The following is an 18,591-nucleotide window of genomic DNA, read 5'->3' on the forward strand; positions in this document are numbered from 1 at the left end:
GACTCCTCTCTTCCTTCTATTCCCAGGGGTCCTGTGGCTGTGCATCACAGCTGAGTGTCTCTACCTCATCCTGCTGTTCACGGGTGGTGTACTCATGTGGTTAGAGCTGTGTCCTTGCCTCAGCGTCATGAACAAGCTGAAGCTCAACGCCTTTGCTGCCATGTTCACCGCCCTGTCAGGTAACACATCTGTGCCTGGGAATGATGTTCACAGTCATATTTATTTTTTAAAAAGTTCACCATTTGTCAAGTGAACAAGTCATCAAAGAATACTTTCATACAGTCACTCAAAGCTGATCATCAGCCATTGAGGAGTTGATTATCTCCCTGCATCCTTAACTATGAAGTCAGCTTCACAGAGGGGGCACACTAGTGAGTGGACATCCCCTGGCTCTGTTTCTCAATGACCAYAGGCCATGTCAACCTCCATGCCACGCTATCACACTAAGGCTGGCACTGGGCTGGTCAAATTGGATAGAAAGCCTACAGTAGACAGGCTTTGGGAGTCCCAGCTCCACAGTAGAGCAGAGGCCAGCGTGTCTGTGTGTAACACTACCCACCAAGGGGATTACATCATCTAATACCATGCATGCAACCCACTAACCATCCCAGGCAGGCAGAGGCCGGCCAGAGTGACAGTGGCTAGTCCATATCCTAAATGGATTATTTCAATTTTACAGATACGATATTCAGTACACTGCTGAATCTACAGTTTTCATCCTTTCAAAGACCATTTCCAAAGCTGATAGGAGGGGAATGAAGATGATGTTGAGAAAATGTATGTCAATCAGGAGTCATTTTAATGTAGATTCACTCACTGTATTGTCAATAATAGTTATTGTGTTGCTATCCATCTGTCAAACTGTATTGTGGGGGTAAGTAGGAGGGAATATACACGTTTAAAATGTGGTTTATGCACTATAGAATTTGTGGAATCCCTACAGTTAACTCTCCTTGGGTCTGTGGAACAAATATGAATGTGAATATGAATATGATTTTGTTAGCAGAAAAGCAGAGCAATAATAGTAGCAGGGTGGGATGGGAGCCTTGCTCAGGGAGGTACAGTTGTAGGGAAGCTAGCCTAGCTAAGTGATAACATAGCACGTAGAGCAGTGGTCTATGGTCTGTGTGTCCAATGCCTCTGGGGATTTGCTGGTTTCTGGACTAATCGGATTGGAGATGGGGCAGTGGTTTTGGGCCAAGACAAGGCCTACCCATAGGAGTACCCCCACCCCTCCCCTCCCACATTCCCCTGACCCCTCCTCTTGTTGTTAGGGCATTAATCCCAAGTAAAGCAGCTGTAGACGAGCAGAATGTTGGCAGAGAGATGGCCAAGAGGCAGCAGAGAAAGAGAGAGTAGAGGGAACACTGTGCTGTGGTGGGCTTTGATTCTTCATCATTCTCTCTTCTGTCATTGTTATGAAGGGGAATGGCTGCAACTGTATTAATGTAACCTATCAGCTTCCCCAGTAATACTATAAACTGAATATCCAGTGAATAAAGAAGCATGATCATGGTGAAAATGAATGGACTGATCTCAATGTTGTTCACACTAATACCTGTCCTCGTGCAAGGTTTTTAAAATAAGTGAAAGGTATCCAAACTGATAGCCCTCAATTCATAACGTGTACAATATTGCCACGTGTGGCTACTAATATCAATTGCAGATACAATTGTGTTGCTGTACTTATACCAGTGCTTTTGAAAGGTACAACCATTATACAAAAAATATATAGTCTCATATATTATCTCAGGTTTTCATTCACCAACTTTATTTGCGTTTTGTATTGTGTTGTGTCCCTCGGGATCCAGGCCTTTTGGGGATGGTTGCCCACATGATGTTCACCACGGCCTTTCAGCTGGCTGTGGCTATGGGTCCGGAGGACTGGAGGCCCAAGACCTGGGACTACAGCTGGTCCTACATGTATGTACGGACTAGGTCACTTACCGATACACTAGGTGCTGTACAATAGGAGTTGTCTCTGATTAAACTCTAATACCCAGCTATGTGATACTTGTGCAATTTTAAGCGACGCTAGCATTCTGAGGCCATGTACAGTAGCACAGTCATGATGGAGAGAGCATGCATGCTGAGGTTAATCACACCCTCTGTACTTCTTCTTCCCCCTCCCCAGCTTAGCATGGGGCTCCTTTGCCACCTGCATGGCTTCTGCGGTGACAGCACTGAACAGGTACACCAAGACCATCGTAGAGTTCAAGTACAAGCGGCGGAACATTGAGAAGAACCTGAGGATCAAGCAGAAGCTGCTGGAGATGGACCTGCCAGAGCAGATGTGSGACATGTACCTGACGGCTGTGCCTGCAAGGGGAGAAGGAAATGCTGGGCCTCTGGACCTCCCTGTCAATGGGCACAAACCCTCCACTGGAGCAGCCTATGTAATGGGCCTGGACAGCATGACAGAACCACAGGGAGAGGCCTACTGCTAAGACAGTGGTCACCAACCCTGGGCTTGCAGGGCCCCATTCCAATCCTGTTAGGATGTACCTTCCATCCTCCCTTCATTGAGGTTATGACTGCTCCAACATGATTGGATAGGTTCCAATTCAAAACACAAAGGGGAGGAAGAAAGGATACATTTTCACAGTATCAGAACAGGGCCTACGAGATCTATAAGGCTTTACAGGACCAGGCTTGGTGACCTCTTCATTAAAATGACCATAAATTGGCTCTCATATACAGGATCCCAAACTCACTGGACTATATAGGGCATAATGGATCCCATTGAGAAGATCATTACTAATATTATGGCTAAAGGAACATGGAGCTGACTGAATAAACAACACTTGTCCTCAACCTCCTCCTGTATGTTTCTAGAGCCAAGGCCATGACTATTCTTATCATTACTGTTATTCTGGAGCAGATGGTGAAGCTGTTTTTACAAGCTATGATAGTAGTTTTGTTGCCACATTCGGCATGGGGCTGCAAATATCAGCCAAGTCTAGTTTCCATATGGATGCTTGGTGTACAGATGGCTATTTCCAACACGTACAGTAGGTTACAACATGGTGCTTATGTTTATATGTGCTGTATGTAAGTTTGTGTTTGAGAGAAAGTTGGATCTTAATATTTGCTTCAGAATGTAATGAAGAAAAAGGCAGCARCCATAAACATACACAGGAAATGTATTGAGCACAAACTTTGTCAGAAATMAAGGACAATWCYGACTGTGAATCTGTCTATGATTCTTGGTAATATTGAGGAAATGGGTTTAAATGCCCCTCATAACTAGGGAATATTTAAATGAAAACCAACTGCAAACAACTACAGACTGAATGGATCAATGCAGCTGCCTTGAATTGTCTTGGATTTAAATTAAGGGATGCCATGACGTTTCTTATGGTAATACTTGCTCAATCTGACTACAGAAAAAAATGTGTATGACGATCATGACCACAAATCCAAATTTTTCCAAGTAGTTTACAGTACTTCGACAATACCGTCTAAGCCTCTGTTGGTGAAGGACTGCCATCTAGTGGAGTAAAGGGTAAGTTCACACTAGAGTTCTGAGGACTTGCTTTCCGACCGTGGATGTCGCTGTCACTTTCCTCTGTATGTCCATGGTGTTACACAGTAGGCCTATGGCATTACTCACGTTACTTCTTTCGGTTTAACTGTCACAAAATAAAGTGTGACTGTTTTGATTTGTTTGCCGATACAGGTTGCATGAGGACTTGAGTTACTCCAGATGACATCAGGACCGTCACAAAATACACCAATTCAAGCTTTGTCCTGTATCCTCTTCGTGCAGCCTGTGTTTTGAATGGTAACAATGATACCATCTTTTTTCCACCTCATTGTAGGCTCCCATCCTACCAGCCAAAGTCCTGCCCTGTCATCTGGTAGAAGCGCAGGTTGTGTGGCTGGTAGAACTGACGTAACCTGAGGATGACCTGAGGGTGGATGTCAGCATGTGGCCTGCCCTTGGTTATGCCCAGGCAGTGGGGCTTGCTGCTGCCCTCTGGCTTCTTCAGGCAGGGGAAACCCTTTGTCTTGTTGAAGTAGAAGTGTTTGTCTGTGATGATCCTCTGAAGGCCCAGAAAGTCTTGGACTCTYCCCAGCTCCCCTGCAGGGTCGCTCACCAGCCTCTCCCCATGGACAAAGTGGATCTGCTCCAAGGGGAAGTGGGCCAGCCACCTCTCCAGGTGCAGAGCATACAGGCCAATCCAGATGGGGCTCCACAGGGAGTCCACCTTTAACGCCTCCTCCGTCCCGTTATGGAACGTCAGGGTCTCGAAGCTGGGAACGCCCAGAGTCTTTGATATGATCTGGGTGTAGTCAGAGATGGCGCGGGTCACAGGGTCACGCACCACCACGATCAGTTTGACCTCCTGGGACATGGCGTGGATCCGGCCGGGGCTATCCGCCGTCACAAAGTACCTGGGTGTCTTCTCCAGGACCACCTGGCCCTCCAGAGCTTTGGGCATCAGGTTCCTGAGAAGGACAATGAGGCTGTTCAATCTTATATCAAATACACAAAATACAGCCAAATTAGAATATAACCAAATCCATTTCTTTTAGATCGAAGAGAGGGTTAATTCTTTGAATAACCATCAACCAATCCAAGGTACTATTGATTGAGGCCTATAGCCAAATAAAGGGACTGAATCATCCCTTAACACCATGACCTATCTGGTCATGCTCACTCCCCATAGATCTCTATGTCATCCTGTGCCAATGAAGCCAACAGGCCTGCTGGTTCTTAATAATTGACATGGTGTTATATAGTTTTCCCCAGTGTGCTCTCCAGCCTCACTCAGCTCTTCKTCCCTGCCGGATGTTAATACACTCCCATTCAACTAAACGAGGGCTGGGGGGAACTGAAACTCGTACACACCCCTTTTAAGAGCATGTGCTACCAGGGAGAGAGAGAGGACACACTCGGCTGTCTGCCTGAATAGAAATCCAGATGAAGGACAAGAGAGAAAGAAAGGAAGGAAGGAAGAAAGAGAGACTGGGAGAAAGAAGGAGGGAGGGAGCACACAAATACAAGCAAAGTCCATTAGTGAGCCCACTTTTGATTTTCCCTGGAGACAGATTTTAGCACTGGCAGAATATGTAGCTTTTGTGTTGCATTGACTCGCTTGGCATTTGCACTCAGCTTTTCTCCCTTGGAGCTGTTATCTAACCATTATCAAGATCGAGTTCAATTCCATGGGTAGTGTTTAAATAAAGAGCCWTGATTATTTCCCTCTCAGCAGAAACAATGCATACTCCAGTGCATATTCTCATTAGACAATGTGGTGCTATACTTTGATCAAGCAGCTTGATGAATATTTCCATTTTGGGAACAAGACAGTATGATACTTCAGACATCAACCATGCTGAGCGATTAATGCTTTTTGACGATTAGTGCTTTTTGAGGTCAGTTCGGTCCGATTATAAAAAAAGAATTACGGTTCTCAATTTCAAGTTTCAATAATTTTTTTTAACATTAAATGCACTATGCATTGTGTGGCCTGAATGCTGTAACAAGACAGAATAAAACAATCAATAAAAGTCACATGATGGTAGTGACTGTCCATTACTGCTTATCCCTTTTAACCATAATTTATTCACATTACTTTAATAAAATATTTCAGTAGTTGTGTATATTACATTTGTTTTATTTAATACCTTTATTATTTAATTCTAAGTCATCATCTCATCTCTATTGAGCTGCTGTCTATGTAGTCTGACAAAATTACAATTTTGTAGTCCTTCAAAGTAAATAAGGCATACTTTTATGACTGCTGAATGTCAAATATCAATCACTTAGATCATGTACAGTATTTTCAGGTAGAGATAAACCCTCGTGAAGCAACAGCTGCTCTATAGCACCTCATGATCGCACATTCTTCTGTCTCTTCCATAGCAGGCGTAAAAGAAACAAAGACCGGACAAGTAGATGCGCAAGGGATGGTGGTCATTGTAGTTAATTCTCAAGTTTTACGCACTAAACAATAGAATAATGGCCTGTTGGAAACTACAACTCCTTACAACATCGCACAGCTGAGGTTGGATCTGATGTACCTCTAGAGAAACTGTACAATGAGCGCATTGAGCGCACAGAAGAAAACTGAACAAAATGGAATTAAAATAATTGAACCAAGTCAATTAGTTGTTTAAAAAACTAAAAATAACCGCTCACCACACGACATCAAACAAGGGAGAGAACAAGGTCCATATTGTGGGGCACTGTTGGCTCAAGCACCTAGAAATGCATTTGTTGTAAGAAATGTGCTATATAAATAAAGTTTGATTGATTGAGTGATCATGTAGCAGATGTTAGGTTCAGGAGTTGGGGGAATGTTTGGTACGTTTATTTGTTTTGGGAGAACAGTCAAAATGATAAAATAATAATGGCATAGAGAACATTTTCCATAATATTTGTGTTACTGATTTTACAGTTGTTCTTCAGAGTGTATGTATGGGCCATGTAGGGGACCCGAGTGGTGCAGCGGTCTAACACACTGCATCTCAGTGCTAGAGGTGTCACTACAGACTCTGGTCCGATTCCAGGCTGTATCACAACCGGCTGTGATTGGGAGTCCCATAGGGCGGTGCACAATTGGCCCAGTGTCATCCGGGTTAGGGTTTGATGGGGCTAGGCCGTCATTGTAAATAATCATTTGTTCTTAAATGACTTGCCTAGTTAAATAAAGGTTAAATAAACTTATAAAAATAAGTAAATGTAGGACAGCCCATAGAGAAATTCCCCCAGCCATTAAATAACCCCTTTAACTTGCAATACACACGGCTGACTATGAGCAAGCAGCAATTCCAAGGAGGAATGTGCATCATTCTACATCTTTTGCAAGTTGTAAACAAAATCCGAATGCAAACAATGAAACCCTCCTCAATCAAATATCAAATATATATAAACAAATATCAACCAAACACAAATGTGTGTTTCAGCATTATCATTCTAATCATCATAATCATTCTAATCATCATCATCATCATCATCATCATCATCATCATCATCATCATCATCATCGATAGGTAGGTAGGTAGGTTCATACCTGTACCAATTCAACCCACGTGAGTAATGTCTGTCGAAAAAGTGGGGTTCAGAGCCAAGTGCTCGAATGTCAGGATGAAGTCTTAGGAATTCCAAAAGAGCTCGTGTTCCGCCCTTTTTCACCCCTATGATGATTYCTTGGGGTAGTCTCCTTGCTGCGGTCCAGTCCTTACCAACATTGGCTGATTGCGCYCCAACTGCACSTGTCGCACCTGCGCTGCSGACGGGGGATGCTGAGCGCACACRGACATCTGTAGCCCTCTTCTCAAATGAGGCATTCTTCCTTTGGAACAGCTCAGTCAAAGGTAAAAGTTGAGAGGTTTGCTTCAAATGTTTCGCAGTATCCACTAAAATAAAATCACAGCAGCCGGAGAGAATGAAGTACAGCGACGCGCAAACCACAGCAAGGGAGAACACGAAGAGAAGTTTATGCAGGAGTCGCGGAACGTCTTGTTGAATGTGATGAGAACCAGCCATACCTTCTTCCACAAACAAATTGAGGCCATTCTATGAACAACACATATCTTCTTTCGGTACATCTGGTATTCTTGTAAYCAAAAGCACATAATCATAATTCCATGCCCAAAACATGGTGCACCGGCTGTTCCAAGCGAAGTGCCAAATACYCTCGTCATCCCATATTGACACGTTGTTGATCTCTAAACTGTTCATCGCAACAACAAAAAATCCTTCTTTCTATAATAACAATATTTTGTTGGACATAAACGACGGTGTAATGTTTCCACACACAGTTAGTATAGTATGTTCTTGCTCATCTGACACTGCTATATTAACCATCATCTYGAGATGCTGMGCGCATCTTTCAGTGCTGCTCTACCTTGATTGGAGGGATGGTAGAGAAGGCGGGTTTCACTGCTCAAACTTAAACTGTTGAGCCATGATCCTGTAACATCAGCTTTAGGATAACTTTCTTTCTCAATGTTTGCATTAGACAGGCAATTTGCTTTCCTTCCTCAGGCTATGGTATTATGCTGGTCAGGAGGGAAATAACACCACAAGGCAACTCATTTCAGCTTTGACATAATTTTCAGGTGACAATTTCSTCAATAAATATTGATTTATGCGTGAATAAAGTAGGATACTTGTTAAAGAGATTTTTATTTGCAATTCATATTACAGTTTTTGAGGCATATATGGGAACAGCTGACCATGCAGATTTTTTGGGGGTTCCTTGCATGACTTAACACACATTATTGCAATGATTGAATATTGTTCTTTGCATCCACAGACAGAAAGCCCTGTACATAGGCATCATTACATAATAGGAAGCGTTGGTAATACAACCAGGATAATCTCCAGGCAGAGGTATTAAGTCATACAGGGAGGGGGTTTGTGTCTGATTCTGCTTTTTTTTCGCAGCATCATAGTGAAAATCTTTTTTTATGGAAGGACAGCCCAATAATGACTGCATTATGGGTCATATGGGTCACTTCTGATACTGTGAAATCTCCTCTGAACAGGAAACTGTGTATTGTAAGCTTACACGGTTTACCAGGAAATGGTCACRGTACAATCTGACATTGGAGCCAACTCCACTTATGTCCCTRAATTGAATATGATCTGTGTACTCTGGTGGAACCTTTAAAGAGCAATCCATGGTATTATAATCAAATAATGCCATTTCTGATTCAAACTCAGATGTAGTTTACTAGAAATCCAATGCACATCCTTATAAGTGAAAAGCTATGACAAACAATAAACACAAGAGGCTGAAGAGAAGCCTTCACGTGGAGAGAAACCTTCACGTGGAGAGAAACCTTCATGTGGAGAGAAGCCTTCACGTGGAGAGAAACCTTTACAACCTTCACGTGGAGAGAAGTCTTCACAAGCCTTCAGGTGGAGAGAAGTCTTCACAAGCCTTCAGGTGGAGAGAAGCCTTCACAAGCCTTCAGGTGAAAGCCTTAACAAGCTTTGCATAAATGAAGGCACCAGGGGATTCATATTGGATCAAAATATATGCTGTGGAAATATCAGTGAAAATAACCCACTGGACACAATCAGTTCAACGTCTAGTTTTGATTTAAATTTGGTAGAGTTGTCAACTAACGTGAATTCAACATGAAATCAACAAAAAATGTCACCATGTCTTTAGATTTAGGTTAAAAGTGATTACATTCCCTTACATTGATGTCTTTTTTCAAATCCAATCAGTTTTCCACATTTATTCAACATCATCACATTTAAACAAAGATTTTTTTTAAATGATGTGGAAACAACATTGATTCAACCAGTTTTTGCCCAGTGGGGACACAATAGTTTAAACAAAACATTTATTGTTACATTTGAAGCAAGGATCATGTGAGATAGGACAAGTTATTTTATTGTGTTATTTTTTAAAGTTATTTTTTACTTTAGTTTATTTAGTAAATATTTTCTTAATTATATATTTTTTAAACTGAATTGTTTGTTAAGGGCTTGTAAGTAAGTATTTCACAGTAAGGTCTACTACACCTGTTGCATTTGGCGCATGTGACAAATAACATTTGATTTGATTTGAAGAGAGAATTCAAACAGTTTGTTGTGAAAGCACAAGGTATTGCCACCAATGATGTGGATTCAATACGGGGACCCTGTCTTTCTCTTCCAGACTCACATCTGAAGGTTGGCAAAATAATAGAGGCTTTCATCAACATCTAAATTAGACTGTGTCCATCACTGGTTTCCTAAAATACACAGCATCAGCTGGATATGTGTGTTCAACATTCACCTTCTGCTACCATTTCTGTCAAGCCGTTTACGCACACAGTATGATGCACACATTCGATAAATCCAACGTATGCACTACACAGAATGCACTGCAATGCCTCTGCAACGCAATGCTGCAAGGCAAACGCAGCGTTCCACTGGAAATTAATGTACTTCTGGTGTACCAAAATGCAATAACGCTGTCGGTGTGATCGAGGCGTTACGGTCATGCGGGATACCTGCTGTGCAGTGCAGGGTGACCTGGTTTCTGCATCACATCTGGGATCATTGTTTAATAAGACCCGGTGCATTGTAAATACATAGGGATTAAAGATCACTTTAGAAAGCAGAGACATGTCTAAGCGTCTGTTATCTAAGATAAATCCCTGTTTGTTCTGGAAAATGACCACATTGGATTATAGGGTGGAGAAACGATGGGTGAAGATGTGAGGATGCTGCTGCTACCCTCTACTGAATTCACCTTCCTACGGCTTACATTCCACAGCCTCACATGCCCCAAGCATCTCTGATCGTGGTGTGTGTGTGTGTGTGTGGTGTGTGTGTGTGTGTGTGTGTGTGTGTGTGTGTGTGTGTGTGTGTGTGTGTGTGTGTGTGTGTGTGTGTGTGTGTGTGTGTGTGTGGTGTGTGTGTGTGTGTGTGTGTGTGTGTGTGTGTGTGTGTGTGTGTGTGGTGTGTGTGTGGCGTACATGGTTAGTTCTGTCAGTGAACAGTCATAAACTCAGCAAAAAAAATCCTAAAAATCCAAATAACTTCACAGATCTTTATTGTAAAGGGTTTAACACTGTTTCCCATGCTTGTTCAATGAACCATAACAATTAATGAACATGCACCTGTGGAACGGTCGTTAAGCACTAACAGCTTACAGACGGTAGGCAATTAAGTTCACAGTTATGTAAACTTAGGACACTAAAGAGGCTTTCTACTGACTCTGAAAAACACCAAAAAAGATGCCCGGGTCCCTGCTCATCTGGGTGAACGTGCCTAGGCATGCTGAAGGAGGCATGAGGCTGCAGATGTGGCCCAGGGCAATAAATTGCAATGTCCGTACTGTGAGACGCCTAAGGGAGACAGGACGGACAGCTGATCATCCCGCGGTGGAGACCACGTGTAACAACACCTGCACAGGATCGGTACATCCGAACATCACATCTGCGGGACAGGTACAGGATGTCAACAACAACGTCCGAGTTACACCGGAAGCACAATCCCTCCATCAGTGCTCAGACTGTCCGCATAGGCTGAGAGAGGTGGACTGAGGGCTTGTAGGCCTGTGTAAGGCAGGTCCTCACCAGACATCACCGGCAACAACTCGCCTATGGGCACAAACCCACCGTCGCTGGACCAGACAGGATTCACGTTTACTCGAAGGAATGAGTGTTACACCGAGGCCTGTACTCTGGAGGGGATGATTTGGAGGTGGAGGTCCATCATGGTCTGGGGCAGTGTGTCACATAATCACTGAGCTTGTTGCATTGCAGGCAATCTTACGCTGTGCGTTACAGGGAAGACATCCTCCTCCCTCATGTGGTACCCTTCCTGCAGGCTCATCCTGACATGACCCTCCAGCATGACAATGCCACCAGCCATATTGCTCATTCTGTGCTGATTTCCTGCAAGACAGGAATGTCAGTGTTCTGCCATGGCCAGCGAAGAGCCCGATCTCAATCCCATTGAGCACGTCTGGGACCTGTTGGATCGAGGTGAGGGCTAGGGCCATTCCCCCAGAAATGTCCGGGAACTTGCAGGTGCCTTGGTGGAAGAGTGGGTAACATCTCACACAAGAACTGGCAAATCTGGTGCAGTCCATGAGGAGATGCACTGGTACTTAATGCAGCTGATGGCCACACCAGATACTGACTGTTACTTTTGATTTTGACCCCCCCGCCCCTTTGTTCAGGGACACATTATTCAATTTCTGTAGTTACATGTCTGTGGAACTTATTAAGTTTATGTCTCAGTTGTTGAATCTTGTCATTTTTCATAAAATATTTACACATGTATAGTTTGTTGAAAATAAACCAGTTGACAGTGAGAGGACGTTTCTTTTTTTGCTGAGTTTATGTTGTCTGTACCACTGCAATACTATTGTGACACTCAAATCAAGTTAGATGGGTGATAGAGATATTTGTCCACTGTAGGTTTGCTGCTAAGTGGTAAGTGTCATCTGCTGAATTGTTAGTCTCAGGAAATAAAGATGGTAACTCACTCAAACTCTGAAGGGAGATACATGTAAGTGTGATCAATATATTTGTGCTATGTCTTACTTCATAACGAAGCAGAGCTGCTTTCTGTAGTTAACAGGAAGAGATATTTCTGCAACTGAAATGACAGGTCTTTCTCACAGCTGCTCCAAGGCAAGTCATAATGGTCTGTTGTGAGGTTAAATCAACATTGTGCTGTAATACTTCTTCCAAATATTTATTTCATGGCTTGTGGTTCTGTTTTAGTTCTTAGTGCTTTGTAAAGGTAAACTTTCTTAAACATGTCTTAAATAAATAGGTATACTGTGAGAAATTACTATAATAGTAATTGTTAACTGTTTCTATAGAACCCGCTCCTCTTCTCTTCAACGTGCTGAAGTCATCCAATTCTCTGAATCCAGCAGATTACCTATAGAGATCTTCTTAAATGTATGCAGAGGCATGTTCACATAGTATGCTAATGTGCCCCCCATGTGACATGTTTACTTGTATGCCTCCCCATCCTGCAATCACAGATAAGACTCTTGACCTCTGAGCTGAGTACTAAGAGATTGTTATGTCATGTTATTTTCAAAGGTGTATTGCTCTTCAAGGATCTTTGGTCTATACCCAATCAAGCTTAAAACGCCCCAGAAATGAATTAGTCACCACTGGCCCACAATAATCTTTTCTTATTATCACACAATATACTGCCCTCAACATGTCCAATGAATATTTAATACAAAATGTTACATAATTGGAACTAAAAAAGTGTCTGTAACGTACTGTGTAATAGCAGCTCTTTTCAACAAAATTTGTTCTTGTATCATCAGTGCGGACCATTCAAAATAACCGATATTTTGTCTCTCCAAAACCGGTCAAAGGTAAGGTTACTTTCCAATCCCCCTAGTACAAGTAGTAATTGTAGTAGTATTAAGGTCTGAGACTATACTGCTGTCTGAAAGGCAATATCCTCTTGTATTAGAACTAAAGCCTAAACACCACTGCACTTCTCAGAATCATATATTTAAAAGGAGTGATTACTCTTTACTTCTTGAGTATTCAGAGATGAATACAGGATCCCTATCTATGACTAGATTAAAAACTGTCATTGATTTGCAAAAAACATGTGTTTCTTTATCCTATTTTTATTCTGTACAAATCCTGAATTGTGATGATTCAATCAATAAAGTCTATCCTCTATTCTGCAGGTGTTATATTTCTTGAGAACAAAAACAAAATTATGAAGACCCGACTAGACTGGGTAGCTCTCTACTGAAGCAATGACAGGAGAGGGTGTTGATATCAATGTAATCTATAGAAATGACAATTGTTCAATCAATGAAAAATGTACAACAAATATAAGAGATTATTCACAATAATTAAACAAGCAAGTAATACACAGACAACTTTATAAAGAATAATTTTCTATCAATATACTTTTTCCTTTCTGATGGAAATAGTAAGCTACATTTGAAGTGACTCAAAATGGTGCTTATTTTGGCCTCTCATTGAACGTACCCGAATAAATATTTCTCAAAGCATGGTCAGAGAATGCAAAAAATAAGGTAGACTGAAAGCAGGCTGATAATCCATATGTATTATTATAATTTATTATTAAAAAAATATTAGTATATAATATTTATACAGTGGGGAGAAACAAGTATTTGATAACACTGCCGATTTTTGCAGTTTTCCTACTTACAAAGCATGTCGAGGTCCTGTAATTTTGTATCATAGGTACACTCAACTGTGGAGAGACGTAATCTAAAAAACAAAAATCCAGAAAATCACATGTAGATTTTTAAGTAATTAATTTGCATTTATGCATGACATAAGTATTTGATCACTTACCAAACCAGTAAGAATTCCGGCTCTCACAGACCTGTTAGTTTTTCTTTAAGAAGCCCTCCTTGTTCTCCACTCATTACCTGTATTAACGCAACATGTTTGAAACTCGTTTTACCTTGTTATCAAATACACCTGTCCACCACTCAATCAAACAGACTCCAAACCTCTCACAATGGCCAAGACACCAGAGAGCTGTGTGGGACATCAAGGATAAACTTGTAAGACCTGCACAAAGCTGGGATGGGGCTACAGGACAATAGGGAAAGCAGCTGGTTGAGAAGGACAAACTGTTGCGCAATATTGAAAATGGAAGAAGTTCAAGATGATGGTCCAATCACCCTCGGTCTGGGGCTCCCATGCAAGATCTCACCTCGGGGCATCAATGACAATGAGGAAGGTGGGGATCAGCCCAGAATACACGGCAGGACACTGGTTCATTGACCTGAAGAGACTGGGACACAGTCGCCCAAAGAAAACGGCATAGTAACACACTAGCGCCGTCATGGATTTAAAATCCTGCAGCGGCACGCAAGGTCCCCCTGCCAAGCCAGCGCATGTCACGGCCGTCTGAAGTTTGGCCAATGACCATCTGGATGATCCAGAGGAGGAATGGGAGAAGGTCCATGTGGTCTGAATGAGAACAAAAATAGAGCTTTTTGTCTAAACTCCACTCGCGTGTTTGGAGAAGAAGAAGGAAGGGGGGGGGGGGGGGGGGGGGGGGGGGGGGGGAAAAAAAGTACAACCCCAAAGACACCATCCCAACCGTGAAGCATGGAGATGGAAACATCAATTCTTTGGGGATGCTTTCTGGCACAGGGGACAGGACGACTACACCGTATGGAGGGGGGGATGGATGGGGCCTGTATCGCAGATCTTGGCCACAGCCTCCTCCCTCAGTAAGAGCACCTTGAAGATGGGTCCGTGGCCTGGGTCTTCCAGCATGACAACGCCCCGAAACACACAGCCAGGCAAACTAAGGAGTGGCTCCGTAAGAAAGCTATCTCAAGGTCTGGAGTGGCCTAAGCCAGTCTCCAGACCTGAACCCAATAGAAATATCTTTGGAGGGATGCTGAAAGTCCGATTGCCCACGACAGCCCCGAAACCTGAAGATCTGGAGAAGGGTCTGTATGGAGGAGTGGGCCCCAATCCCTGCTGCAGTGTGTGCAAACCTGGTCAAGAACTACAGAAACGTATGTCTCTGTAATTGCAAACAAAGGTTTCTGTACGCAAATATTTGATACCATTTTCTGATGTATCAAACTTATGTCATGCACTAAAATGCTAATTAATTACTTGAAATCATACAATGTGATTTTCCGGATTTTTGTTTTTAGATTCCGTCCTCACAGTTGAAAGTGTACCTACTGATAAAATGACAGACCTCTACATGCTTTGTAAGTAGGAAAACCTGCAGTGTATCAAATACTTGTTTCCTCCCCACTGTATATATATACTAGAATATATATATTTTTACATTTAACCTTATTTAAACTAGGCAAGTCAAGTTAAGAACAAATTCTTTTTACAATGACGGCCTAGGAACACTGGGGTTAACTGCCTTGTTCAGGGGCCGACACAGACTGTCTGGAGTGGTCCTGAGTAGGGAGGGAAAAACTGAAAAGAGTTTGTTATTGCAGAGTATTGGAACATATTTTAATGGGACTATTAAATAATTTAACCGCCTGTTTGATGTACCAGGCAGGCCAAAACTGCCACCCACAAAACAGAATGACATTCAAACTGTTTCTTCCACTACAAGGGCATTTATCATATTTTTCACAATTTCACAGTATTATTCAAACCTGTGTGGAAATATAAACCAACTGCTCAGAAAAATATAAGGGAACACTTAAACAACACAATGTAACTCCAAGTCAATCCCCACTTCTGTGAAATCAAACTGTCCCACTTAGGAAGCAACACTGATTGGACAATAAATTTCACATGCTGTTGGTCAAATGGAATAGACAACAGGTGGAAATTATAGGCAATTAGCAAACACCCCAATAAAGGAGGTGGTTCTGCAGGTGTGACCACAGACCACTTCTCAGTTTCTATGCTTCCTGGCTGATGTTTTGTCACTTTGAAATGCTGGCGGTGCTTTCACTCTAGTGGTAGCATGAGACGGAGTCCTACAACCCACACAAGTGGCTCAAGGTTGTGCGCTTCATCCAGGATGGCACATCCAATCCGCAGCTCGTGGGCAAGAAGGTTTTGCTGTGTCCGTCAGCGTAGTGTCGAAAAAAAAAAAAAAAAAAAACAGAGCATGGAGGCCGCTACAGGACAAGGCCAGTACATCAGGAGACGTGAGGAGGCCGTTGGGGGCAACACCAGCAGCAGGACCGCTACCTCCGCCTTTGTGAAAGGAGGAGCATGGACGGAGCACTGCCAGAGGCCCTGCAAATGACCTCCAAGCAGGCCACAAATGTGCATTGTCTGCTCAAATGGTCAGAAACAGACTCCATGAGGGTGTATGAGGGCCCGACTCCACAGGTGGGGGGTTTGTGCTTACAGCACAACCCCGTGCAGGACGTTTGGCATTTGCCAGAGAACACACGATTGCGCAAATTCGCCACTGGCGCCCTGTTGCCTCTTCACAAGATGAAAGCAGGTTCCACACTGACACATGTGACCAGACGTGACAGAGTCTGGAGACGCCGTGGAGAACGTTCTGCTGCCTGCAACCATCCTCAGCATGACCGGGTTTGGGCGGTGGGTTCAGTCCATGGTGTGGGGTGGCATTTCTTTGGGGGCCCGCACAGCCCTCCATGTGCCGCCAGAGGTAAGCCTGACTGCCATTAGTACGAGATGAGATACTCAGACCCCTTGTGAGACCATATGCTGGTGCGGTTGGCCTGGGTTCCTCCTAATGCCAAGAACAATGCTAAGACCTCATGTGGTTGGAGTGTGTCAGAGTTCCTGCAAGAAGGAAGGCATTGAAATGCTAGGACTGGCCCGCCGTTCCCCAGCCTGATCTAATTGAGGCACATCTGGGACATCATTCTCGCCCATCCACCAACTGCCACGTTCCACCACGACTGTCAGGAGTTGGCGGATCTTTAGTCCAGGTCTGGGAAGGAGATCCCTCAGGAGACCCATCCGCCACCTCATCAGGAGCATGCCCAGGCGTTGTAGGGAGGTCATACAGGCACGTGGAAGCCACACCCACACTACTGAGCTCATTTTGACTTTGTTTAAGGACATACATCAAAGTTGGATCAGCCTGTAGTGTGGTTTTCACTTTAATTTTGAGTGTGACTCCAAATCCAGACCTCCATGGGTTGATAAATTTGATTTCCATTGATAATTTTTGTGTGATTTTGTTGTCAGCACATCAACTATGTAAGAAAAAAGTATTTAATAAAATATTTCATTCATCAGATCTAGGATGTTGTTATTTAGTGTTCCCTTTATTTTTTGAGGCAGTGTAATATAAAACACATAAAAACACGTTTTTGACTTCACTGGGCCTTTACATTTTTGGGGTGGCGGAAATGGGATTCCATAGTCATGACAGTTTACCTTTGACAGAGAGCTGCAACACCTTTGCCCCTGAAAGACTCGGTACATAAGTTGACAGTAGATCTACTCCCTTTTGCTCGTAAATTTGTAGCGCAGACACGCGCTATCCTGATGTGCAAGAGAGGTAAAATGTTATTTATATAGTTAAATATTATTCCCACAGTCATGCGTCCTAACTGAACGTTCCCAGTGGGCCATGCATGAACACCGCCTCGAGTTACTATAACCCTGGTTGTAAATGGCAATCCCTGCTCTGTTTCACGTCACCTTCGCCGTCCAGGTTGATAGAAAAGCAGAGGTTGTGTCGGTCATGTTTACTCTCAAGTCGGTGTTAGACTCAATACACTAAAGGCAGACATATGAGTATTCCAAAACCTTTACAGAATGAGTGTGCTGTTCAATGCATCAGACGCGAAAAATCAATTTTCGTAAAGCCATATCGATTTCTTGTTCAAGAGTCAGTTTCGCCGTGGCTGTGCGCGTCTTTCCCAATGCAATTCCATTGATGCCCACTAGCCACGTAAAATAGTTACTTCATGACTATAATGAGTTGAGATTGTAATTAATTACCATCCACTCTGTCACAAAATACAATATGAGTCTTCAATTCATCTGTAGCTACAAAGTGGTCTCTTTACAATGTTACATATATTATGAAAGGTTAAAGACAAGGAGACAGAGGTCAAAACAAGGTTTATTTCTAGGTCAGTAGGCCAAATATACGGTTCCCAATAACACAACAACATTTCCCTCATTTCTGCATATGACAGTCTCTGAAGCAAGTTGTGTACCTTATGAGATACAAAAGTTATTTTAGTTTCCAAGTAAAATTTTCCAACTTTTTTCAGTCACCTGTGTCCATCAGCATTGAAAACATTCTAACATTTCAATAATCGTTTTGTCTTCTTACTCTTTTCATTCCGGTCTCAGCTGGTCCTCAATATTTGACAGTAATAATGTTGGCACAACACATCATCTTATCCCAGTTCTATGTGGTGTGTATCCAGAATCCAGTGCCAATCCAATGCTATGTTGACTACAGCTCCTCTGAGTCTGCTAAAGCTGCAATATATTCACTCCTGCAGCATTATTCACCTGCAGCCATCACAGCAAAAATACATTTGGGAAAAGGGATCTGGCATAGATGGCCATCTTGGGGAGGGAGTGAGCCATGACCACCTCTCTCTTCTGCTGTTCAGAATCTTCAGGATCTCATTGGCAGCCTCTGCTGGTGTGATGCCCATAACCTTCTGTTTGGAGAAGACTGGGAGGGGGGCGGGATAAGGTTTG

At 43.0% G+C, this 18,591-nt stretch overlaps 1 protein-coding gene and 1 pseudogene across 1 annotated transcript; one reads left to right on the forward strand and one right to left on the reverse strand.

Annotated features, from left to right (window-relative positions):
• LOC111980123 (germ cell-specific gene 1-like protein) overlaps positions 1-2,755 on the forward strand; it is a 5,458-nt pseudogene extending 2,703 nt beyond the window's left edge.
• Positions 2,756-3,591: 836 nt separating this feature from the next.
• On the reverse strand, positions 3,592-7,549 carry LOC111981631 (heparan sulfate glucosamine 3-O-sulfotransferase 6-like). The gene is made up of 2 exons (XM_070433687.1): positions 7,023-7,549; positions 3,592-4,452 (listed from the first exon to the last, which is right to left on the reverse strand). The coding sequence occupies exons 1-2, from the start codon at positions 7,496-7,498 to the stop codon at positions 3,831-3,833; spliced, it is 1,098 nt and encodes a 365-aa protein (XP_070289788.1). The 5' UTR covers positions 7,499-7,549; the 3' UTR covers positions 3,592-3,830.
• Positions 7,550-18,591: the final 11,042 nt, after the last annotated feature.

Source organism: Salvelinus sp. IW2-2015, linkage group LG20 (assembly GCF_002910315.2).
Source record: "Salvelinus sp. IW2-2015 linkage group LG20, ASM291031v2, whole genome shotgun sequence".
Taxonomy (NCBI): Eukaryota; Metazoa; Chordata; class Actinopteri; order Salmoniformes; family Salmonidae; genus Salvelinus; species Salvelinus sp. IW2-2015.